Source organism: Vanessa atalanta, chromosome 10, assembly GCF_905147765.1.
Source record: "Vanessa atalanta chromosome 10, ilVanAtal1.2, whole genome shotgun sequence".
In the NCBI taxonomy this organism is placed as follows: domain Eukaryota; kingdom Metazoa; phylum Arthropoda; class Insecta; order Lepidoptera; family Nymphalidae; genus Vanessa; species Vanessa atalanta.
Window position 1 is genome coordinate 2,109,382 of NC_061880.1, and position 27,419 is coordinate 2,136,800.

General features: G+C 32.7%; 1 protein-coding gene across 3 annotated transcripts; it reads right to left on the reverse strand.

The window, feature by feature from the left end:
• On the reverse strand, window positions 1–27,419 carry LOC125066812 (glutamate receptor ionotropic, kainate 2). 3 transcript variants are annotated; one of them, XM_047675092.1, is made up of 20 exons: window positions 27,114–27,419; window positions 20,029–20,105; window positions 18,939–19,094; window positions 18,295–18,479; window positions 17,252–17,409; window positions 16,443–16,584; window positions 13,140–13,307; window positions 13,046–13,066; window positions 12,184–12,336; window positions 11,444–11,662; window positions 10,586–10,836; window positions 8,114–8,293; window positions 7,447–7,578; window positions 7,039–7,176; window positions 5,866–6,064; window positions 4,985–5,216; window positions 3,608–3,723; window positions 1,486–1,641; window positions 1,018–1,026; window positions 1–947 (listed from the first exon to the last, which is right to left on the reverse strand). In XM_047675092.1, exons 2-20 carry the CDS (start codon window positions 20,102–20,104, stop codon window positions 801–803), a joined length of 2,838 nt encoding a protein of 945 aa, XP_047531048.1. In that variant the 5' UTR covers window position 20,105; window positions 27,114–27,419; the 3' UTR covers window positions 1–800. The 3 variants fall into 3 exon arrangements, with proteins under 3 accessions (XP_047531048.1, XP_047531049.1, XP_047531050.1); XM_047675093.1 differs by lacking the exon at window positions 7,447–7,578; XM_047675094.1 differs by lacking the exon at window positions 7,039–7,176.

Below are 27,419 nucleotides of genomic sequence, written 5' to 3' on the forward strand. Positions count from 1 at the left end.
ATAAAAAAATTGACCGACGTATTGAGAATCTCTTTTGTTTCATTTAATCCTCAAAATATATGGCGGTTCTACGGACATGACATATTTACACTTCGATAAATAGTTTACATATCAAATTCGCTACTTATAAAAGTTAGTCAGAAACATGAATATCACTACCGGTATAGATATTTACAAAACACACGATTGGCACATTTATCCAATTTGGCGAATCAATTAAAATTAATTACTAAAATTTAGACACGAAATTTTCACAACAATATTATTGTATCTTAAACCGTTACACGATATGGTGTATTTACACGCTAGACTCATGTCAGTACATAGTGTCAATGAAGTCGAGAGGCAACTACTGAAATAGTTGGCAATTTCTGTACCAATAACTCTTCAGAACGTCATTAACCATAACTTCTATTCTATTAACAAAAATCGCAAACTCGCGTTACTTAAAGTTTTCGTATTTACCTGAAATAGTCTACTAACTAAAAATGTTAGTGACTTATTGAATTACAAATAAACTGTCGAGTATTTCAGTGAAACCGCCCCTAAAAGTACTTCGTTACAAAATTAATTACACGTTAAAACTGCGAAATTTACCGTGAAGTTCAACGTTGTTCAAAACATTGTCAAATCGACGTCTCATTGGTCATCATTAACAGACATTTTCACAAAAGTATAACAAAGACACGGGGCATAGAAACCCTTATAGACGGGAAGGGAACATGAATGAGTTAGACACTCAGATCTAGTAGAGTCTTTGCCTACACATCGCTCGGAGGCGAGGAGGCGGTGTCCGGGCGCTAGTGCAGCTGACTCTTTGTACTGAACCCATAGTGCAAGTACGGGGAGTCCGCCCCCTCGCGCGGCCCACCCGCACCCCCGCTCCCTCCACTCGGACACTTCAACGCTGAACGCAACTCGGATGCCATTTCCGAACAAAGCGAGGCCTGAACAAACAAATTAATTGTAAAATATGAAACAGCACTCGAGGACGAAGAAAGCTTCGGGTATATTTACCTCTTCCTTCTGAGATCCGTCAGCGGTGAAAAAGACAATGTTTTTTACTAAAATTATCATTTGTATTGAATTATTTATTAACTAGCTCCTACTCACACAGTTCAATTATTAGATAAGCATTTATGTTTTGAAGTCTTGGGATAATCGGCTCCTGGGACTACCATTCTGGCACAAAATATTAATAAAATTAGTACCTAAACGTAAATCTAAATTAAAAAAATATTAATTTCCTTTAATTAATTACGTTTTCTAGCGGTGTTGCAATTTTTCTATATTACTATCTAGCGTCTAAGAAAAACTATGAGTTAAAAAAATTTTTACCAACTTTTAGAAATAAACCTAGAACAAAGTATACAAAGTGAGTAACTTTTTTTAAATAATTTAATTTATTAACTTTAATAATACAATGAAAATTTCGACATTTAATTGTTTGTTATGATATTTGGTAAGTGCAATGTATTTCCATACCCGTTCATCAACCGCGACTTTCCTCGACTTCCACACGAACTCGCAGACGGCGATGACGCAGGCGACGCCCATGCCACCCATCAATACTACAAAAACGCCCCCCACGTTCGCCAAACCCAATTCGTTCGCGGTTGATGAAGATTTCGATGTTTCATCCTGGTTCAAAAAATGTTATTTAAATTTATCTACACAGTATTGCCATACAAAAAAATATTTTAAAATCATTAAAGACGCGCTTGACATAAGTATTTCATCCTGGTTCAAAAAGTGTTATTGAAAGCTTACTTACTAATTCAGTTTATTAATTTAATTTACTAAAATTATATTAACACGCTTAACTTGACATCTTAGCAATTACGAGCGTTACACCACTAACTTTGTCTTTTAGGTTTATATTGGACTACGTCAGTATACGAGTGTAGTAGAACTTTAAACTAAAATAACATACTATAAATCCAGTTATAGTGTTAGTATAAAATTTTATTATAATTAATTTATTGTAAATATATAATGTAAACACGTTTAATGTGGCAGTGTCCCGTGTACATTATTGAAATGAAATTCGTATGCCATTCTGTGGCGGAATGTTGTGCTGAGTAATTTTGTACCTGGAACGTATAATTGTAAAATAAAATTTGCAAGTCAAACGAATTGTTTTTTCAAAGCGTCAATTGATTTAATGTAGCTTTCAAAACAAGACCAAAGGTCGTATACGCCTTAGGCATTTGCTTGAGTTATTTTAGTATAGATAATTAATTATTGACTGTCTTTAATTGAATTATTTCAAAATTAAATTGCAAAACAAACCGTTCATGATAAATTTTAGACAATTATCGTAACGGTATCTTCCATGTCAAATGTATTTTTTTATTTTTTATTCTGGCCTTTATTTGTGCCCAGAGGGCACAGATTATTTCGCCAATGTCACGTGCGAATGTCAAATGTATCGAAAAATTGTGAGAAAAGTTGGACAAAATAAAGCTTCTCGTGAGATATCAGCTTAATATGTTTCATTAAAAAAGGGGAGGTGTGGTCTGTTTGGAATGTAAGTGTACGATAATAACATACATCATACAAAATACAAACGCGTAACGAAAAATTACGCGTTGCAGCAACGTACGGATGTTGCTGCAATTTTTTGTAATTCGTATTTTTTATGTTTTGGAATGTAGCCATAAGGCCATACAAGCGAACGCGTTCATAGCATTGACGCCGCTGTACTCCGCCCCCCTCACCTACCGGATATTGAAGCAGACATTAGTTCTATTCCGCTTTTTATCTGCTTTGGTGATGTTTTTCCGTTTTTGTATATAAACTAGTTTCCTATAACATCCGTATGATTGTCAAATGTAGGTACCTAATTATTATTTCATTGTTTTGAAACTGTATTTTTAATCTTTAAGAACTCACTTTAATCTCACTTTCGAGATTTTAAAGATGAGAACATATTACACTTAAAACTCGAGAAGGATTAAATTAATATTTTGTCCGAATAAACAAGTCTACATGTAGGTATGTATGTACATATATAATGTGCTTCTATTACATAAGCAAGTTAAGTTTTAGGTTTTTAGTTTTTTTAATTCTATTATTTTTATAGTTTCCGGTGCATTTGTTCTCGTACTTTTTTACTTTCATTCATATCTTTATCATATATTTATGTTACAAACATAAAAACAATATTAACATATTACTAAAAAGATATTTGAAGATTAATATGACAAGGTATCAATCTCCTAAATTACTATTAAACTATCTGAAGAAATTTAAGATTTTTTTTTTGTAGCCAAAGACCTTTCAAAGACAATCAATCCGTCTTTGACTGTATTACCAATCTTTAAACGAATTTCTGATATTTTACATGTAGGTTGAGTTTATGTAAATAGTATTAGAATTATGAATTATTTTTTTATTAAATTTAATTTATTGGTAAAGAGCATCGTTAGAAAACCTACATTTTTAAAAGTACATTCTGCCCCGTGTGTCTTCAAGATTGAAGGTTGTAGAATGAGCTCCAATTATTTAGCTCAAGTAGCAATGTTGTCCTTTTATATTTTCTTTAACTGAATTTATAATATTATATTTACAATAACAATGAAAATGGAAAAAAAGATCTACGTACTCTGCAGGATCCTCCGCCGCGTTTTTCTTTCCACCATTTCGTTTTTAATATGTGTAATTTTCCTTCCTCTTGCAGTTTTAAAACAGCTCCGCTTATGGCAGTACGGTATGGTGAGTCTACAAACGATCATACGTTAGAGAGCCCTGACCGGAATAATGTGAATACGTGATATAATTTTTCCTAGCATTACATTTTAGTTTATGTTTTGTCCGTCTAAATCTGTGACTATAACCTGATTTTATGGGAGTACAAAAAACATAAATATCATAATAACTTCTTGTTTCTGAAACGCTGATTAGCTAATTCGTTTTATTAGCTGAATGGTTATTGGTCGGTGGCAGACGATGACGTAATCGGCGACCAATAAACTTTCAGATGAGAGCTGAATACAAGAAATTAATAAGATCGATGGATATGACAATGAAATGTTTTTTTCGTACTATACGCGATCTGTTATTATTCATCCAATTGAGTTAAAAGTTTGCACAATTGTTGTTGGAACTTGCGTGAAGAGTTTATAGTGTAATACGATTAACGCAAAATAGGAGCGCGATTCGTATCGGAAAATTTATTTACCATATTTAGATTTTTCGAGAACTTTTAATTTTATATTGAGACTGATATTAAATGAATTAATTAAAATTTATAAACATATAACACAATATCTGTTCGACGAGGTACAAAAATGTGAATTTATAGAAGTGTCTACCGTCAAAACCTTGTATTGTTTTTGGAATCTAAAATACAGTAAGTCAGTCTTGTTATAGGCCCAGGGGACATAATGTCTTAGAAACGAATCGGGCGCTTTAGTACTTTAGTAGTAATTAGTACTTAGGTATCCATTATATTCAGATTTTCTTATAATGCTTCCTATTTTCAAAGTAATATCATAGTATAATATCTTTGTTACATTTCGTTTTTAATATGTAAACTGGCAATAGTGTTTCTAAGAACGGCAACAGTTGCAAGCAGTGAGACAAGGTAGCAAATAAATAAGTCATATACGAATAGGTTTTTCGTTTTATGGAATCATATAATATTCCATAAAACCAACCATAACTGCTCTGACAGTTAAAAACCTTTTATCGTGTTCAGTTTTTTAAGTAAGATTTTAATTTGCGTATTCTTTGATTCTTATTTCGAAAAAATCGTTATGACAATTTATTAAGAGCAACTCTAAATACCATCAAAAGGTCGTTCGTGTTTGTAAAAACGGTGATGCCTAATATTTATTGCAAAAATAAATCTTGTGAAAATTGTCGGTAGTTGGGCCCAATGTTTGACTCATGTATACGCCTCTTAGAAAGTATATTAGGCGCCACATTAACGATTTTAAAAGGGCAATTGTACTATTTTTTCAAAATAAATTAGACTCACTTGGCGGCATAGCAATTCCATATCCCTTAGAATCCAACATTCCTCCCACTTGCGTGAGGTCGCAGTTCCGTTCAACAACGTATTCAATCGTAGTGGACTCCATGAGGTACGCGTAAGCTCCTTTGCCCCTCATTACCCTCTCTTCCCCCTCCTTGTTGCTACTTGTGAATACAGAGGGCCGGGCCGATTCCATGAAGGACCACATGCGTTGATAGGTCGAGAAATTAGAATCCTGAATGTCAATAATGTTTCATATATAAAACGGATACGAATTCATTAAAATGTAACTTAGTCTACAAAACATTGCGATACATAAGAATTGAGATAAGCTTCGTGTACATGACGCTACTGCTCTTGTGGAAACTCAATATTATCAATATTTCGATCTGCCTATTGAAAAAAGGACCTAAAAACAAAGAAAAATTAAATATACTACCTATATTCCAGCTCACAGCAAAGTTAATTGTGTCGACATCTGTTTTTAACAAACAATAAATAATTATCGTGCATGATGTCAATTTTACCCTAAGCAGGAATAGTTATTAATATTATGTCCGAACAACGTCAAAAACAAAGGAGGTAAGTAAAAGATTACATCGGCTATCTTGTGAAAACTTGCGCCGAAGATAATGTCAAATGTCAAGTTTGTTTTTGAAGAGTTAAGATATTAGTAAGAATTTTTAGAAATTGTTCGAAAGTTAAATAGTGGTCAAGTGTCAATGGACAATAATTCTGACATCGTGGTAGCATTTCCGCAAGCATTTTGTACGCGGTTATTATTCATATTATATAAAGCAAGAGCCATGTACACGAAACCTTAACACATCTACTGAGAAATTAAAATAAAAGTGTACAGGTAAGAATTTAATTTTAAAAGTTACCCTAAAGAAAGCCGCTGTCGATCCACCCTTTAAAGCGCCATATTTAATTTTAGTCTGTTTGGCCAAATCTTCAGCACTTTCAATTGGCGAGTCCATTCGTTCCACAGTCAGGAATGCTGCTAAGTTAGCAGTGTACGAGGATATCATGATCAATGTGAAAAACCACCACATTCCTGCCACCATCCGAGTTGACACCGCTCTGTATCATATTTCGTTGATTAAATTTATATTATGTTGATGTCAAATTCTCCATTATTTTTCAAATTATAAAAGATTTCATGTTGACGTAAAATCTTCTCAGTTGTACTGTTTTATCAAATATGTCGTTATATTGTGTATACAAAAACAAAAACAAAAGCTTTATCTGTAGGGACACACGAACAATTATTTCAGAAACCAGTCATCTCACGTACTCGACGTGTTGTTTCTGATTAGAAGTACGGCATGTCGCGTTAAGTGCTACTGTTTATGTCACATGAAATCTCCTGCAATACATTCATTATTTTGTTTCATTTAAAACGCGTTTCAACACGACGTATTGTATGACACCCTAAGAAGACATTTAATTTAATTTGCTTACATTCAAAACATTTATACAATTTTACAAAGATGTTTCACATCTGTTGAAACGTTCAACGTATTCTTAAAATAAATATAATTTAATTAATCAGAGTAAAACATATGAAACTAGAGAACCATTTTACATTGCACTAAACATGTTCGTGCATGATATCAATGTAAAATCGATCTCAATTTAATTCTACGCAAATTTAAAACTTGATGCAGCAAGCTATGGATACTATGAAAGCACAAAATTTTTACGTGCATTGTCAAAATCATTTTCTTATGTCAAATTAGCAACTAAACCACAAACTTTTTAGCTAACTATAATGGAACCCATTTCAGATTCCAAACACGCTTCTATTTAGATTGGTCGCTCCCGGCGACTACCGAAGCTTAAAATTCACAAAGGGCTGTGGTCGTTTTGAAACTAATTAGCAAGAGGAAGTCAAAGTGATTTTCGCAATTGATAGCAATGATTTAATATATTATATGAAAAATCGTTTACAAACTAAGCGTTTCCAATATATGTAGTCCTTTGAGAATTTATGATATATCTAATTGTTCGCAATTTTGATGATCGAGCTCATAATCGTCGTTATTTTGACTTACTTCGGTGCGATATCCGAACCTTGCTGCATCAAGGATCCGATAGTGAACCACAGCGAGTTCAACAGTGTGAACTGATTCTCCAGCACCGGCGGCTCGTCTAGACAGTTCCGGGGGTTGTCCCACTCGTACGGGCTGAACCTGTGCCCAAATATGCCCATTTAATTTTTTTCCGTCGCAACTATTGCCATTAATTGCTGAATTTCAGATTCAATTGGCGTAAACTTTAAATCTATGCAAAGGTTTTGCATAAATCTAAAGTTTCTGCAGTGTCTTTATTTACAGATGATGGCAACAGATTCAAGACTGTCGGTCTACCCACTCGTTTTACAATGAATGACTTCGCTGAGTTCACTAACATCCTGATACATTTGTATAACACTTGAAGGCACATGTTACAAGCTATCTTACTTGGGTAGAAAGTCACAGCTTTGTTGCATTAAGGATCCGATTGCAAACCACAAGCAGTTTGATAGAGAGAAGATATTTTCCAATTTTTCACCGTCCGGTGTATGCGTTTGATGCCATTCATATGGTGTAAACCTGACATATATTATGATGGTTTATAGTATACTCAAAGATTGCTATTGAATAATTGATACTTTAATCTTTCGTGACTGTTATTTAAAAGCTAAAATGATCTCTGAAATTGATCTATTTGATCCTCTGAAATGTTTTTAGATAAGATATATAACAATTATAATGTTAATTTAAGTTTAAGTAATAAAGAATGTACTATGTACGCAGTATCGTAACTCGAGACCACTTCATACTTTGTTGTATTTTTTAGAACAGTATTTTTGTTTTTTAAATATTAATATGCTTGAAATAAGAATTAATAGCTGCTAAAGACTTCTATATAGTTGATTTAAGTATAAATTACACAGATAATTATTTGAAAATTAATCAAATATTTTTTATAGTTAAATAAAGAACTTGATAATGTACCTTGTACATTATGAACTATATAACATTAATAAATATGACAAAATTAAAAGAGTACATTGTTTATTTTTAAAATCCTAGCTTTACTACTTTAGTGCTGTTAAAACCACATAAATAAGATAAACTCACTTACCTGGCCAATATAAAGAGCAGTACCGATACGCCCAAGTATGCGGTCGCCATATAAATCCATACATCTAGAGACAGGGGGGACAAAAAGGAGAACAGGTTCGGCGGCTGCTTAATAGGTTTACGGTAAAGTACCGAAATCCCAAGATTCATGAAAGGCATTGTGAAGTCCACGACCTGCTCCCTGTATAAATATAATTTAATTTTTGATCTGTCAGCTAAAGAAATATTTCAATTATCATTATGATATTGATATTTGAAGGTTGTTAAGTTACGTTCTTATAGGGTAGGGTTTGTTATATTTGGTTGAAGTTAAAAATAAATCAAATCACCTGATGCCAATATTATTATTGTTTTGTTTTAAATGTACATACAAATCAACAAAATACTTTTTCAGTTCAGTCTAGTTTCTTCATGAACGTTAAAAGTTACGATTACGATATCAATACAGTTTTTCTCTTCATCAATCATAGCAAAAGTCAACCAGGCTGTAATTACAAACAGTACATGTTTACCGTAACGTATAGTCACTCATTATGTCAGATCACGTGACGAGATTTTTTTGGTTGTTTAATATTTATATGGTCATCGTCACATTCAAGTTCAAAACTAACGAAGCGTTATTTAATGGGAAGCTCATGAATTAAGTCTCGTAGAAAATGCTATCGTAAACGAAACAAAATATTTGCGTCTTCTTTGTCATACGTTACAATGACTAAATATTTTGCGCAAAGCGAGAACATTTACGCGCCATAAAACGACAAAATCAAAATGTGATGTATTATATATATACACTATTGTACGCGTTTTATAGATAATTTGGATTTTATTCATCAAATTGCGTAGAATCTTGTCAAATCAAAGTGTACCTTCCTCGCGCCATCACGAATTCATCATCCTTTGAACTATCTTAATGTTATCCGTGTATCGTTACTTAAAATATACAAAATAAGTTCGATTCGAGTCATTAACAAATACCAAATATATTTTTATCTTCTAATTTGCATCATAACAAAAATGAATCTAAATCGTAATTTATTAAAGTTGACTTGACTTGACTCTCATAAACACCCCTGAATATTCATGATACAGGATTCAATTGAATGTAATCCTACCAGTTTCGTAATGTAGATTCTACAGAGAATTGACACGTAACTCAATATCCTTTCTATCAAATCAAAACATCGTCAATGATATACAATAAGTTATTACTTAGTGGTTGGTCGTCATGTATTATGGGTAAAAAGCCTGTCCTTCCGTGGCGCTTAGGCTTGCCTCATACTAAAATTTCATCAAATTCGTTTCAGTAGTTTGGCGGTGAAAGGGCAACAGACAGAGTTACTTCCGCAATTATGATATTAGTATAAATAAGTATAGACTAGTACAGACACATATTATTAATACAAGAAATAAGAATAAACTTGTTACTTTCCTAGAGAACGTTTTTGGGCAATAGTATACGCATATATAATTAGATACCGGGAACTATGAACAATTTACCATTTACTAAATTTAAAAGGTTTATCAAGACTATAAATCAAGATTATATATATATCAAGATTAATAAATAAAACTTATTAATTTAGTCACAGGCGTTTAGGCTCCGGTTCCATCACAGGACACTCATTATTGGAAAAAAACAGCATTATATTTTAGTAAATCCGTTTATTTGAAAAGAGCAACTATGCGAGTTTCATGCCGTTTCTTTTCGCTGGAAGCTGCTTTCCGAAACGGTGGTAGTATTTAAATATCGACGAGTCAAAAACGCTTCATTATGTAGTTGAATTGAATAAAATTATATGAAAACCAACGAATACAAGACAACGACTTCACGACATTTTATAATCTATATTTGGTTTTTTACACAATACAAGAAGTATTTTGTTAAAAGCCTCATCTGTTTATGTAATTTTTTTTTAATTACAATAGGCAAAGTTGGCGGTAAATGTTAGCTAATTAATATTAAAGATATTATAAAACCAGGAAGAATTTGACTTTGATTATTGCATAAATATGTTTTAATTTCGTGATACCATGAAGAAACTAGACTTGAGCCTCGTCAAAGTGTAGGCGTCGATCTCGGGGGAAATTGCGCCGAGTATCTAACCATAATCTTTAATTAATCTTCGTTAATATATTTCAAGTATAATAATAACGGATAAATTTATAATGAAATATAATTACAACAACGATTAATGTAGAAGTACTAACTATTAATAATGCAGGTCCTTTATTTAAAAAAAGTAACTTAGAGTGATTACAATTAATTATTTGTTTTAAATATACTGTAAAGTTACGAATTTAAGATATTGTTATGGATTAAATCAAATATTTTAAAACCAAAACTAAAGGAAATATATTGCTATTAAAAAACGACGAAAAACATTTGAAAGTAGGTATTTATATAAAAGTCTAGGCTGTAAATATTTAGATGTTTGTCATACATGGTCTTGAATTAAAAACAAAGACTGCTTGCCTGTCATAAGTGATAGTAAGGTCCGCAATCGCCACATCCGCTCTTTGCTCCAACAGTTCCCGTATCATGCCATCCCACTCTTTCGTCTCTCGGTTATAGGACCCGTATCGACCGTCAGGCGCAAGTTTGAACGTATAATTGAAGCCGAGAATTTTTGATATTTCATGTATGAGATCAATGGCATAGCCTTCGAATTGTGCGTTTCCTGTTAATTTCTCGCTAGCCTCCTTACGCATGCAGTATGGCGCGCTCTAAGGGTTCAGAGGTAGAATTTAATTAAAAATAATAATTTTTTAAAAGCCGGAATTATAATTTCTAATTTAATTTATTGGTTAGATAAAATAGATAGAAGTATGACTTGAATATTAATGAGTTACATTGGGAAAATAATGTATGTTATTAAAATTATATAGATACATAAAACGTACTTATCGTATCGTACGTATCTTAAATTTTAAAATCAATATTGATGGTTACATTAAAAGAAAACAAAATCAAAATAAATTTCATTCTACTCGATCCAAGTACTTTTAAATCGTATTAAATTATCAAATTGTTTCGAATTAAGTCCTTTCTATACGTACATTATACTGAAAGAACTTGGTATATGGACAAAAAAAATGCAAACATTTAAAAAAAAAAATTAAAACCACGCGATCGAACGGACAATAGCTAGTTTAAATTAAACGTTTTCTTTGTGAAAGGAAAATATTTTCTTTGCAATAAAGGTCTCTACGCATACTATACGTATATTAATCCCTGTTCACTTTCACGGGAAAATATATATTCGACGGTCTTATTAATTTCCTTACTATGACTCGCTAGGGTGTTGTTCTTTAGAATTTCGAAACAACTTACCAAAATTGTAGTAACGATGAGCGTTTTGTTCTGAAGTATTTCAACTATTTGTTTTTGGTTATCTCCATACGATCTTGTATAATTAACACCCTCTGAGGAATTCCAAGTTCCCGCTTTCTGGAGACCCTCTCTCGTAAGTTCGATGATATCGAGAGTAAAGTCACTCCTGAATCCTTGATGATCAAACTTTATAACTCCCGTTAAGCCCTTCATTTCGACCTGTTCATTTGAGCCGCATTAATTGATATTTAGACGTATTTGGTGAAATGTTTTCTGAAAACTTGCTAAGATTTTGGTATTCGATTTTTAAATTATAGAATGTAATAAGCAGTGCTGTAAAAAGATATTTTTTATCACCCAGACAGACCAAACTTTTTAGTATATGTAATTTATCTTCTATAAAAGATGAGTTCAAAGTTTTAATTATTTTGCTACGAAAATAAATTCGTTTTATTGTAGAAATTAATTTATTTGGTAATTTTAAAAGTTTAAGTGTATGTATAAAGCGTGTACTTATAAATCTTGTTTTATGCTTCTGAAATTGATATATCATATTATTTTTTAATGTTGGGACAGAAATTCAATTCTTTTATAAGTAAATTTATTCGCTCAATTTAAACTTTTAATTTTCAATTATATTCGTCTATTTTCTTGCACAAATTTATAAGAGAAATTACTCTACTAATACAGTATATTAGTTCTTGTTTCACACACAACAAAGGCTGAAATATCTTACTTACAATTTTCATGTAGTTAATGAGGCTGTACCCGTGGGGCCATGTGTCTTCGGCTTCGCATGACAGCGGTCTTACATCGATTTGTTGCGAAGTGTCAAGGTCGTGTAACGCTTTCGCAAATAAGTGTACCGCGTCATACATCAACGCGGTTTCTGTCTGCAGAGGTTTTTAACCTTTATAACTGAGATACTAATTATAGTATATATATTAATATAGAGAGATTATTTTGACGACCTCAATGGTCGAGTTGTGTGTACACCGGTTTACAACACAACACAATACCGGTCCATAACACAAGTGCTTTATCTACTTACAGTGGGATCAGAGTAACGTATGTGATGTTGTCCAATATTCATTATTATATTTATTATTATTACAACGAATATCGCCTTTTCTCTATAGAATATCTTGCCGAGTTCATTGAACTAGGATTTGATTCATAATCGAATCTTCGATTTTCACATTGTTAGGCGATTTATATTTTGTTAATATGTATGTTTTGATATATATTGCTTTTTTATAAAGTGGAAACAAATAATGTAATTACCGAGATAATTAAAACAACATTCAACGTATAGCACGTCTGCCGATCACGTTCAATCGAATATTATTCACGCGCAATAAATTTTAATTTCAAATACGAGGTCACGTAAAACCGAAAACACGTAAAATTTTATGGTATGGGACGAGTGCTTATTGTGTGTTGTGGTATATTGTGTTATTGACAAAATAATAAACAGAGATTAGACTTAGTTTGCTATAATTATTAATTAGTACTGCAAATGTGATAGAAGGTTTGATCACTTAAAATATATAAATGTCTACAAACAATGTTTTGACATATTTTGTCTGTTGTGTCACGAACCTTTATAAAAGTCATATTCTCCTGAAACAAAGAACACAGTATAGCAGCTAATGCATAAACGTCGAAGCCAAAGGACGTATAGGATTTCGATTACCTTTACCGAAGTGTGTCCTAGTTGCAGCTTCCGTCCCTTTCTCGCTTCATCGTACACCCAGTCTCGAACGACTCTCTGAACTTCAGCTCGTTCAGGATCAAGAAGTCTCAAAGCCGTTATATTTGTTCCACCGTATTTGAATTCTTCCAAGTCGACGCTATGAAGGTCCTATATATTGAAACCCTGTTTTATTTATGAACAAATCTATACCAAATGCAAAATATTCTTTATTCTAGTCGGCTTATAAAAGAACATTAGAATCGAATCTGTTGCAGCGTAGAATTTAATGTAAAGCTACTACCGGTGACGAAAGTAGTTTCTACCGAGTAGAACCGGCTCTTCTTTCCACAATTTTAATTACAGAATATGTCAGTAAAGTACAGTTAAGGCAAGACAAATAAGACTATTCCAATAATTGTAATATTACAAATTTAAATACGTTTTCTTGTAAATATAGAGCGTATCATACAGATTTTTATTTACATTTTTCACAAATATCCATCACTAGCGATTTTTTTATGAGTTTGCCTTTGTCTTTTATGTGCCGTATAAACTATATTTAGTACATATCGTGAATGTTGTTTAACAATAGTTTTATGATGCCAAATTAAATATGTATAAAAAATTCAGTTTGTAAGTAAATTCGTATGCTTCTTACAACGTAAAAAATATTGAGTAGTGAGGCTTGGCTGTCGTTCCATGACCCACAAACTGTCAGCATTTTACGCACAATATATATATATGTGTGTGTACACCCATACATTCTTTCTTCTTTCAAATCCGTTTAACTGTGCCACTGGAGTGAATTGCTCTTCAGACGGTTTTAATTGATTTTTATTACAAAAAAACCTGTAATAGCTGTTGTTCTCGTGCAATCATGATGACCAAAATAGAAGTGGTGTAAAGTATTGTGTAGTCTGTGATGGTAATCGAAAATGACAGGGTTAATTTTTGTAACATAATATATGTTTTTAATATATTTAATAATCGTTTAAAAAAAACTTAGTAAAAATATATATATATTTTATTTTCATAAATCGCAATCATTAGCAGTCTTAGAATTTTCTTTTTTATCTTTTATTTGTTCCAAGAGGGCACAGATTATTTCGCCAAGGTCACGTGCGAGAGAAAAAAAATATACATTTACTTTTTTTTCAGTCTATAATTTGTGCCAAGAGAGCACAGATTATTTCACCAATGTCACGTGCGATTTACTTTTTATCTTCCCGACGTTGACGTTAAGTAATTAGGTATTGACAGCTGACAGCTAGGCTGACGGCTTGTCAACCTGACATCTGACGGAACGCCGTCATATAAAAAAAATATTTATTGATATTATTTATTCGCTTGCAGCTGCTACTAGCTGCTCTACAAGCTTTAAATGTAGATGCGATACATTATTTCGATTGCGCTCGTAACAAATATTGCGACAACTATAGATATTCAAAAATATGCTGAGCACGTACCTAATTCTCTCGGTAGCGCAATCGAGTACATTGTTGGAATCTGACACGCGTGGGGAACCTTTCGACCGATTCCTAAATTTAAGTAATATCTATTGCTACAAATGTATAAATACTAGTAATTGGATAGGTTATAAGATGGGAAATCCTAAATAGCTGCGTCCAAATCTTTAGTCGAGAAGCTATTGAGTACCTATTTCCGTCGAAACATTAGTAACCCAAAGTTAATGAGACATGTGTAAACTGCTCGTGTATCATGATGGTATTTTTCCTCTAAATTTAAAAATTGAGAGAATAACAGTCATTGTATTTGTGAATTCATTTATGTATGTACATACATATTTTCGTTTTGTGCAAATGGCTAATTATTGAGAGACGTATATAATATAAGCTTTGCGGATGGACAAATGGACCAACATATGGTAATTGGTCACGGTTAGCGGCTGATAAACATTCGGTTACTGAAATTAGTAAGTCTGTCATTTCAGAATAAATGTAAATTAAATGCCACAAAATATATTTTTTTATTGTAGAGGGTGGCGGACAAGTAAATGGGAAATAGACAATGGCGCTGTAAGAATTATTAACCATTCCTTACATCGCCAAGGCACCACTAATCTTGGGAGCTAAGATGTTATTTCCCTTGTGACTGTAGTAATTTTGGCTTACTCATCCTTCAAATCGGAACACAACTATACTAAAGCCCTACCAAGTAGTAAGTATACTATGCCATAGATATTTCTTAACGTAGCTTTTTCATCAGCAATGAACCCAGCCAAAATAGCGGTTAAATAATTTAAGCTCTTCATTCAGGGCAATTTAAATTGGGTTTGTAAATACGCATTATAATTTGAATGAGAGCAGTCGAGCAAAGAGAAAATTGCCGTCATATATTTTTCATGTTTCAACGGAAGCCTTTAATAACTATGATTAGTAGCTATAAATTATTTTAAATCTTACTATAGTGATGATAAATAGCGAGTATTTGGATAATTAACTCGTTTCAAAAGGCTAAAATCTTTTGTGGACCAAAAACTTACATTTTCGGGGATATTACGTTAGGAATTTATTGCAGTAACACAAATCCAACGAATGGCACTTTTCTTCTATTCATGTAATAAAAATTTAAAAGGGTCATGTCAGGACATACGTTATACTTTAAAGATTTGTCGCGTGGAAGAGAGTGGAGGGAAATGAGAGAGAGGAAAATATAGTCAAAGCACACATGTGGACTTTACATATTTTAACGACTAACTCGACGTAGTGTATGCCGGAAGAATTTTTCAAGTGTGCCATCACCATAGTAATTTTCAAATCTGAATTTAAAATTCTCTATTCAAATAAGTTAAAGTAAAAACTGCTATCTAGTCTGAAGCTACAAGTATATCGAAAAATGCATGAAGGAGTCTTGGGAATTTTATGAAAACAAAATATTTAAACTTATATGTATTCCAGTGAACTTAAGAATTCCCAGAAGAGAAACAGAAGAGAGAAATATGTATATATGTATATTAGTACATAAATATGTCTAGATAGAGAACTTCTGTTTATATACTATTTACAATTTGCAAAACGTTATGAATATAATATAATAATGCTTCAAGTCCGAGTTCTTCTAGTTTCCGATCTATTTTCATTGTAAATTAACGTGTAAAATAGTAAGTAAGCTACTGGAAATACTGGGCGAATTCAATTCTCATCGAACAACTAGTTTAGATCCAAATCATTTCAACATCATGATTTAATTCTTCAAACTTTGAATTTCAATACTTATTTAAACCAACTACTTATTATTTAATTTTGAGATTATTTATTACTTGGGTGAGTTCAAGTGACTTACCAAAGATGTCACGAGGTAGCTGTGGTAATCCGACATCATACCGATCTGTTGCGCTTGCTGCAAAACGTCCCTAATCCTCTCTGTGGCGCAGTCGAGCACTATGTGAGACTCTGCTGAGTTCTTTATCTGTTTTAAAAGCGGCCTGCAAATATCACCTCATATAAACACGAGATTCTTTGTCATTTCTGTACTTAAAATCAATATCAAAATATATATTATTCAGGCTTATTCAGGCTCGGAATCGTCATGTTACAGTATTGTATGAAATGTAGCTATTACTGGTTCAAAAAGTTGATTCTATCGAAAAGTACCGGCAAGATACTCAGTAGTTATTTTTAAGCTTGTTTAAGAATAATTTGACGAAAACAATTCATTATACTATTCGAAAATTTAATCGGCTTTGATGTAAATAGCAGCATGTAAATCCTTTTATTACTGGGCAAAGTCCTGCGAAGGTTTGAAGGAGAAGGTTCTCACGTTCGGTGGTATTCACATGACAAATTTTTATCACACACTTATCCATTACCTTATGATGTTTTCCTTACTTGTGATATTTTCTTTACTTCTTTTTCTATTTTCACTAACCTTCCAAACTAGATTTAAATCCTTATTATAATTAATCCATCAAAATGCTTGATTATGTTCTAGTTTTAATTTAAATTTAGTATTAAGGTACACTAACGGAAATGTTTATTAAGCGATAAATATATGAAGGTCATAAATCGTTCATTAAATCCCCAGACGCCTTATAAAATAGACTTTATTGCTCGTAATTTATAAGATACGGATGTAAGTGATGAGAATTTAACCTGTAATCGTGTGAATCGGGCAGTTGTCTGACAGCTACGGGCAGTTCGGAGGGACCGTGGGCTTTCAATAATTCCTGCAAGCGGACTAACCCATCGCTGTTCTCGTACACGATTGTAAACGATTTCCACCCCCAAGCCCGCACCAGGTCTACATAAGCCTGTAATAAAATATTTGTATTAGATCGTTTGCCGTTAAAACGATCCTTTGTTACAATCGAGTATATTGAATAAATTGCAACACATATATAATATGATGTTTTGTGATTTAGTTTTATATTCAAACTATTTTTCAATTTCCGTTGCGTCCTTATAAATGCCTCACCGCTTAACGGGAACTGTAATTTTTTTAAATTACATGATTACCTGTTTTAGCGTTTAATGAAATGGTCCAAAATTTTCAAGAACTCAACATATTGCACTTTTAAGAATAAATTTAATTTTAATTAATACACTTTCAAAACAAAATTAATCATCAACTAATTCGTTAGAATTAGACCAATCGTCGTGAATGTCGTAAATTAGATTTTTTTGTCTGAAGAATTAAGTTAATGCTTAACCGTGGTCTATTGGACGATCTTGACAACGACTACGTAGAAGTATAGGTATATTATTCATTGTAATAATTTTGTTTTTACAACAATATGTTCTAGAAAGTGAGCAGCATACAATAATTATAATTACTTACCTCCAATTAATATTAAACGAAACACTTGTTTTGATTGTGAAACGTCAAAAAATGATTTTGGGTTTTTAGAAATCTTTTATGTTTCGGATTATAGATATAATACTAATGTCAAAAATAGGATTCAAGAATGCGCGTCTCATCGCTGAATAAAATCCTTTTCTCCTATTATATAAAAGGTAGTACAAATAGCTTGTAGCTCCTACATCACCTTGCTGAAGCTCTTGTTATGCCAGTCAACTATTTCACTGATCCGTTAGCGAACTAAGACGAGCATAGACCATTATACAGTTACGCGTATACGGGATACATTATCTATGAAATGTATCCCAGTAAATAGATTTAACTTCAATCTACTTACCCGACTGAGTGCCGCCGGATGGGGATAGAGGTTGACGAGACAGGATTCTCGTCGTGTACGATAATCCCACCTGGTTTCTAAGTGTGGCAGTTCCATTGTATCGCAAATTGATTGCACGTGAGCCGCTGCAGGAGCCGATTGTGGGCCAAAGATGGCTGCCACGCCGCTTCGAAGTAGATGGCATACTATACAAAGAGATATCAAATAAAAAAACATTTATCATGTTTAAATTTTATCGTATGGTACTAATCTAAATATATAATATTTAATAAAATCAACGTTTATCAATGAATATTGTTTAGAACGCGTAAATCTGAATCGATATGGGTTCAAACCCACAGACAAGTACTACTTATTTTTCATGGGTCGAATTTGTTTTTATAATTTATCTCGTGTTAGGCTAGGGGACGAGGAAAACATCGTAAGAAAACTTGTATGGGTCGGATTGCACGTGTGACCATCCTGCATTGAAGCAGGGTGGTTGAATAAACTCTAAAATCCTCTCCCCAAGAGGATATGTGACAATTATATTATAACTAACCCTTCGTTAAACAATATATGTTTAGAGCTACGAAACAATTATGATAGGATTAAGCAAATGTTCATAACAAAATTGAATTCAATCTCGACTGCCTGAAACTAACCTCGTTTCGATGCATGGAAGCTGTCTTGTGGCGATATAGTTTCAACTTGCGCCAGTAACTTGGCTCGGGGCAGTATTGCGCGGTCTGCGTTAACCCTCTCCACAGCGTAACGGAATGCGACCTCTTGTTTGTCATCTTCGGGGTGGAAAAGACCCCCTGTTGTGCAGAGAAAATTTTAACTCGAGTAGACAATAGTATTTCATATTTACGTTCGCCTTAGATGAAAGTTTATTAGTACCAAAACAACGAAATGATTCAATTTAAATGATGACAGAGTAATTTCTCTCATAAAATTGAATTCGGAATTTGTATTAGTTTGTTCTTTATTTAATTTTGGAACAAAACGAAACTGTTTTTTTACATTTATAATGTTAAATTGGTATATTTAAATGCGTTGCATTGTGTCCAAAAAAAATTTTGTGATTTTTTTCGTAGATTGTATATGAACTGATCTGATAAAATCAGGTGATTGAAAACATACTCTATGAGGTAATAGCTTTGGTATATTTTTGTGGAGCATAATGGTCACCACATAATATTGATCATGATTTTTTGCGTTCCAAAATAGAACGAAATTTCAATAATAATTACATTTATTAAATACCTTTGCCGAGCAAGATACAAATTTACATATACAATTTCCCCCATTTGAAATTTCCAAAAATCCTTTCTTAGTGAATTATAAAATGAATCTTTGGAGCTTCACCTTAAATAGTTTTGGGTATACGTTGAGGCCAACGATTTTATGAGCAAGTATAGATTACAAAAAAATATGTCATGAAATGCAACTCGCTCGAAAATTATTAGGCTAAGATGCCCCAAATGTCTCGTAAAAGAGACACTCTTTCAACGAACGTCGCTTTTACTGCATTTCGTACACATTTTACGCGGCTTCCTTTGATGTATTATAATTGGTGTAGTATGAATACGGTAGAGCTATTCTGTAGGAACACACTCGAAACCAGCCTTAGAACACGCTCGTGAAGTAACAGAAAGTGATTTAACATTAACTATATTAATTATAATATTCTATATTAATAATAAAGCGAGATACGCATAATTTAAAAAATATTCCTCTTTTCTTCCTTACCTATTCGTATCGTATCTGGTAAAGCGGAGAGATGACCAAACAATAAAACGAGGCAGACAGCATTTGTTCCTCTCATCCTGTAACAACGAAAAACAATTTACATTAAACTTTGAAATGGTTTTTTTTTTCACCCAGCGGTCGGTATCCAATAAGGTGTACCTTGTTAAATTAAATGTATTGTTCGTTAAATCGTAAAAAAATATAGTATTTTTTTATACTAAAATTAGAAAACAATTCTGAATCACGCTTATGTTTGGTTTACTCCGATGTATATAGGGTTTCGACTTTTTAAATATAGAATTGGGATTTATAAAACGTTTTGTTCTATTTCAGTTTCTAGTAGAGGTATCAAGTGTGAAACGGAATTACGAAAGAGGTTTTTTAGATTGTGAGTGTACACTATTTTTATTTCCTTGAATAGACTAATATTCGCAGACCTGACGTCCGAAAAATACAATATGTCTGTTGAATGTACGAGCTTATCTTAGGAACTATTTTATGAATTTTAATTATGTTTTTCATGAAAATACGGTTTGATTCAAGAGGTCTTAGTAAATTATGAATATTTTATGTACATGAGCTAACGCTATGATAATATTTGTCTATAACGTTGGAAATATTCTATCCCTAAGAGAAAAATAATACCGATCAACCTTTTTGTACAATGTTTTTCCTACATTTTTTTTTTTAATAAAAAATAATTTTAGTTTTAGTTTTAAAATAAAAAATAAGAGAATAATTTTATTCCGCATCACTAAATAGTATAAAACAACATCGATTCCGACTGTCTGTCTGTTCTTATATATATTGAGATCTTTAAAACTACGCTACGGATTTTGATACAGTTTCTTTTAATTTTAGAGGTTTCTAATGTGGTGTCGTAAATAAACACATATTTTGCGCTTATATTGCAAACGTTGGCCGAATTTTACGAGATATCTCAAAATAATGTAGTACAGTTTTGTACAAATTAAAAAGTTCTACAAGAAATTTTACAATGTTATATGTCTATCTCTTAAGGATAACCCACAATAACCAGTTTTTATCCTTTACATTCTACCAGAAATAATTGCTTGATGAAAATGTCATGGATGATGATAATGGACCAGTCAGTGTCTTAATAATTATGTAAATATTTGTTATGTATTAAATTTGATAAATTTCGCTACGACTCTCTGTATATATGTATATGTCTCTATCTCAGAAACTTTTCACGAAAGCATTTTCCTCCTATTTACAATAACAGATTTTTTTAGATATATTATGAGTGAATAATTTTTAAGTTTAAATATTGTTGTCGCTCCATGTTAATGCCGAGTGATCCAATGAATCTTAAGACTTTGTGTGGTCATTGCATATGATGAAGATCAGAACATCCATTACCAAGTCGTGATCCAATTATTTCTCATATATAACAACACCCGATCCTGAAATAATGTCTCAAATATTATTGTTACCAAAAAACTACTTACTTTGATTAATTATTCCGATAATATTTGGCGATGTATGTGAGATAAAAGAAATTGTTCCTACAGATTAATATCTAAAATTATTTCTTATATTTAAAAACAAGCTTATACTTCAAACCCTATTTAATATTTCGTTATTTTATATGTTTTAAATAGCATGCAACTATTACGTATCTAATGTTTGTTAACTATTGTCCGGTACGGGTACCTCTAGAGTATTCTCCGAAAATTGATGTCTATTGTCATGTCGTTCGATCGACCGTTATAGGAGTTAATGCGCTACAGCCTACAGCGCTTTGCCGTTAGAAAAAGCAAGTTGAAAAAGTTACAACGAAGTGGATAAAATAAAAATCCATGGAAACGCATACATGCGCCAGCTTTCATTGTTATCCATAAAACGGTGGTTTATTAATATGAACATTATTAATGTATGTTTGAACATATACAATCCATTTTTTTTTTAATTTATACTAGAGAAAATCATAACGTAACATGCATTGGATGGTGAGTGAGCAAATACAAGAACAATTTAGTTACCATTTTTAGAGGCCAATACAAAATCGAAAGTTTAAGTTTTGACGACCTCCGTGGTCGAGTAGTGTGTTCACCGGTTTTCATGGGTACGCCACTCTGAGGTCCCGGGTTCGATTCCCGGCCGAGTCGATGTAGAAAAAGTTCATTAGTTTTCTATGTTGTCTTGGGTCTGGGAGTTTGTGGTACCGTCGTTACTTCTGATTTCCATAACACAAGTGCTTTAGCTACTTACATTGGGATCAGAGTAATGTATGTGATGTTGTCCAATATTTAAGTAAGAAAATCTTAATTAAATTTAGAAACTTTTTTGATTCGCTCAATTTGTATTAATTGTCAATAGTAATTATCACAGTGCCGATGTCTATGATCGGTGCTGACCATTTACCATCAGATGGATTCTTTGATCATCTTTCTATTAAAAAAAAAATACAAATCATTTCTCAAAGATGATATCATCGATCATCAAATAACAAATTGACCTTCTTCTCATTAAATAAACAAATCGTTATGTCAAAACATTTACATTTCTTCATAAAGACTGATTCGTGCTCAGATGTCAACACGAATAAGATATTCCCGACGGAAGCAAACACGCAAATACCATATTCAGAAAGTAAATACGTGTCTGATATAACACGTTTCAACATTTATAATATCGTAGGAAATGATATTTCTCATTTGTGCATACGATTTTATATTCTAGAGATGTTTTAAAATATTGTGTTGATTCATTTCTGACTCGGTGATATATCAAGAAAGAAACTTCCTGAGTTGGATGAAATCTGGCACAGTCATGTGAACACATGTGAACACATGTGTGATAGGTGAACACCTATCCGCATTGAGGCAGCGCGGTGAAACAAACTCCAATTTTAATTAAGAGGAGGACATTACTTGCCCAGCAGTGCACATGCACAACTTTGATAGTTTTAGAATCTTCACACAGATAATCATTTGAATAATTAAACGATAAATATATGTATGTATATGTAAATTTTGAACGGCCGTTGACCCTTTAAAATTAATTATATTTATGAAAATTATTGACATTAAGTCCTTATATATATACTAATATTAATTTAAAATAGTTACTATATAAATCATGACATACATCATGATAGATGAACATGTGACTGTGTCATATTTTCATTCAACTTTGTTAGGTTTCTTAACGATGTGTCACCGCCGAGCAAGAAATGAATTACATTATATTTATAGTCTCAAAATATTTTTACCAAAATGTGATCCCGAACGACAAAAATTAACAAAATAAGGTCAGCTTGAGATAATTTGTTGCACCACAGATTCAAAAGTAGTAACTCTACAGCTGAACAGTGCCTATTGTTTCAAGGAAACAATTGAAATACATCAATAAATAAATCGCTGAAAAAAAGTACTGGTGGAAATTTAATTTGTACTTAAATTTCGATTTTGATACTGCCTGGAAATAAAAAAGATTCAGGCATTTGACACTAGAAAATTTTATCAAAATCGTAGGGAAATCCACCAAGGGCACAAGACAATACACACGAGACGTCTGTGGTGATTTGATAGTAAAAATAAATCAATAGGAAATAAAAAAGATAGATGTGTTGTAGATAGTGATGAAGTTGTGTTTATAAATCATCTTGTAATCAGCGGCGAAGAAAAATATTTTGTGATGAACCAGATGACAAGTGAGCCCCACCGCCCATAGAAATTTCCGCTTGAAGAAATATTAAACACTTCCTATCACCAGTACCTCACCAACCTTGGTGATAAAATGTCATGTTTTTGTTCCTTTAGTTAGATTGGTTCAGACACCCTCCAAACCGGATGATAAAAATAATAAAAATATGCCATAATTATGTCTATCCAACCCACATTTTTAAGGAGCCTTAGACCAGCAGTTTATTTATTTATTATTATATACTAATTATTATTTTTATAAAATAAGACGATGATCTTAACCTTTGTCTGAACTTTTCTAGGCTGACCTTGTTGACAAGCTTTCGCCTTTTTTCTCTTGTCTTTTTGTCTTATCTCTGATACTGATTATTTTAAGATTTTGCGAGTTAGCTACTCGAAAAAAATAAATAAAATTTGTAATCGTTATATTCTTATGTCATATCAAGATTATTATTTATTTATATATTCTAAAGTAATATTTTTATAGGAGTCGTAATATCAAAAAACTAGTTTTTATTAATTTGATTTAGATATATATATATTTCACAAGGTAGTCCATATTAGTAGTATAGTGGTATTTTATAGCTACTCAGGTTTTTTTATTAAATCAAACTCGAAATATTCTATTTAAGTAAACTCAACAGGTAATTTTGAATCGTAATATTACAATTTTTTTTTGTTGAGAACTTGAAGAACCAGAAAACTGTCTTGAAAATGGACCACTATGCGTGAATGTTCACCACTGCCCATAGATATGGGTACTTTAAGAAATATAAGTCATTCCTCATATCACCACCAACCTTGGGAATTAAAATGTTATTTATAGTGCATAGGTATGTTTGCGCAAACAAAAGTACTCATTCGATTCCCTTACTCGATGAAGTAACCATCCGACACAACAGCAGTAAGTCTAGGAGCAGAACCAACCCTGCAGAGCGGGAGCATGAGAACAGTGCTGCCGACCCGCTTCGCCGAAGAAGACCGGGGAGAAGGTGTCTTCGCTATGGACACCTTCTCCTCCTGCCATAAGTGTCACCGGGGTGGAGGGAGGTAATTGGAGGCCCGCAAAGTTGGGTCTATCGTCAGGGCGTCACGGTAGTATGCGCAAGCAGTCCCGTGACGTCTCCCGAATAGACGGAGTGGGTACCGCTGGTTTTTTTGTGGGTATTCCGACGCCTTCAGCGCCGGTGAGCCCCATATACCCCCCAAATTATTACGGGAGACGCGTGTGTGTTTACAGCGAGAAAAAAATTAAGGAGCAGAACCAACCGTAGTATAATCACTATCAACTAAAAATCATCGAGGTAAAAGGGCTCAGAAGACTTGGTTGCCTAATTTAATAAAATACATCAACCTTCTTTTTGTATCTTCCCGGCAATACCATCTGATCTTCGATATTCTTTGTTGACGAAGCAGTTCATACTATTGATCCATTTTATCATCTATGGACCATTAGTAGAAAATGTTTTTGGGTCAAACTCAATTCAAACGCAAATTCCTTTATTCAATATAGAAGCATTACATTTACTTATTGATAGTCAAATTAAATACTACCATCGGCTCGGAAAAAGAACTGACCTGACCTGAGAAGAACTCAGGTTTTTTTGTCAAACTAATTAAATACATATATTGAATATGAATAGAAATAGCCAGGAGGCGATCGTTTCATTCCCAAGGTGTGCATCATAAGGTCATTAATTGTATAATAAACTTCCGCACTCAAGGGTACCTTAACATTTTTTTTAAATTTGCAACAGAAGCATTTTGAACGCTTTCTGGGATCCTGTTGTAGAATCGTATACATTGCCCCGCAAAAGAGTTACTGACTATGCAGTCGAGTAACAGGAGTAACAAGTTTGTGTTTGTTCCTTGTACCAATGCTATGTGCAATGGTATAATCAAATAAAATAAAAGTTAAAGAAAAGAAAATACATTAATATTAATTCAACTTAGAATCAATTTAGTGGAGTTTTTTTTACATGACAACAATAAAAAATTATAAAGCTATAGAGAAATATTTTGTACGGCGGAGATAGGATCTTTGAATAACAACTACCTACCGAGATATTATCGACAAAGAATCATTATACATAAGTCTTATAATATAGGTAGATGAACGACGAAATAGGCCACCAATGATGGTTACTGGTCACCACAACACCACACCACACTGTGCCAATGTGGCACCAACCTTGGTAACTTCTGTTATGTCTCGTGTGCCTCTGGCCACCGCCTCCGCCACTGGATCAGTCACTCTTAAAATCGGAACACAACAATATTGAATATAGCTGGTAATTTTTGAGTGGGTGGTACCGTTACAGATGGGCGAAAAACCCCACCACCAATTGAAATTTAAATTATTCTCATTGCCACATATTATCACTTTTTTTTTATTTATAATTAATTATTTGTGGAACAGCGACTTTTCAAGAGATGAAATATGTTATCTTCAATTAGAAGACATCTTCCAAATGTATCGCTTAATGAACCGTTCAACTCTAATGATTAAAATACATCGCGTATTGAAATCATACCGATGCGTAACTGCCTTTGATCTTTGATTCGATTTATTACCAGTATTAGGTTTTTTAAAAACATAAAGGCAATTTATGTTTGAGCTCCGATATAGGTCTATGAATCTGTTTGTATGTGCAATTTATATGTAATGTATACGATGAATTCTACGCTAGTTCGGTCGTTAGCTGAAAAAGCTTCAAATCGTTCGTCAAATAAAAATAAAAAGTAGCATAGTTTGAATATTGGTCTGCGTGCCTCGGAAAACGAGTTAAACTTTTGGTCTGAGCTCTCTCCGATCTTATCCGCTTATCGTTCCATGAGATAGGAAACAGATACCAAATACAGGTGCACTTTATCTGTATTTGGTAACACTTGTGCACTTTGCATATATCTTGCATAGCTACTCTACGCGCTACCGTGGCCGGAAACAGTATCTGAAGGATATATATATACTCATGTAAGCTATTAGGTCAACGATATCCATATAATAGAAAACATTTTATTTGTAAATAGTGTATTGTCGGGTCTATTCTTAATAATTTTTAATTATTGCTTAGTAATTTTAAAAATGAAGTAAGCCTATTTATTTTTCTTTTAAGAATGCTATTATATAAATACTATCAATTAAATTAATTGAATTTATATTTTATTGCTCATTTTATTGACACTGCGTTAAATAGGACATCGTAGTCTGTTTCAAACTGTGTATTTGTCTAATCACTGTTCTGATTTGCCTTTATATAAATAAGCAATAGTCAGAGCAATAATCTCCAATTTGATAGCCATTAAATAAAATTTATTTTACTATTTTGTTACGTCTATGTTCAAAATATTAATATGATGATCACATTGTATCCAATGATATATATTATTATTCAACAATAATTTAATACTTACCTGATGATAATAGTAGTTTAACGACTTCAGAAATAAGTGCAAAACATATCAACTATCGTCTTCGTAAAAATCCTCTAATTATATTAAGCACACGTTAACATAATTCACAAACACGAATCACAGAAATAAATCTTCGTTGTTATAATCATGGCAGTAACGATTGGGTATCGTCAGGTTTTGTAATACATCGAACACTGATTTTGTTTTTAGAATTTAATTTGTTGATAATTTGTTCGAATGGATATCGATTTATATTTGAATCGAATCGGGGTTTAGGGTAGGTGTAGGCCGCGATACGACCGGCCG

Excerpts from the sequence above, each read along its gene's own strand:
- LOC125066812 (XM_047675092.1), bottom strand. The coding sequence starts at position 20,104 with ATGAGAGGAACAAATGCTGTCTGCCTCGTTTTATTGTTTGGTCATCTC. Across the intron at positions 17,410-18,294 it reads ATCCGGCGGCACTCAGTCGG|GCTTATGTAGACCTGGTGCG; the intron begins GTAAGTAGATTG and ends ATTTTATTACAG. Across the intron at positions 16,585-17,251 it reads CCCGATTCACACGATTACAG|GCCGCTTTTAAAACAGATAA; the intron begins GTTAAATTCTCA and ends TGATATTTGCAG.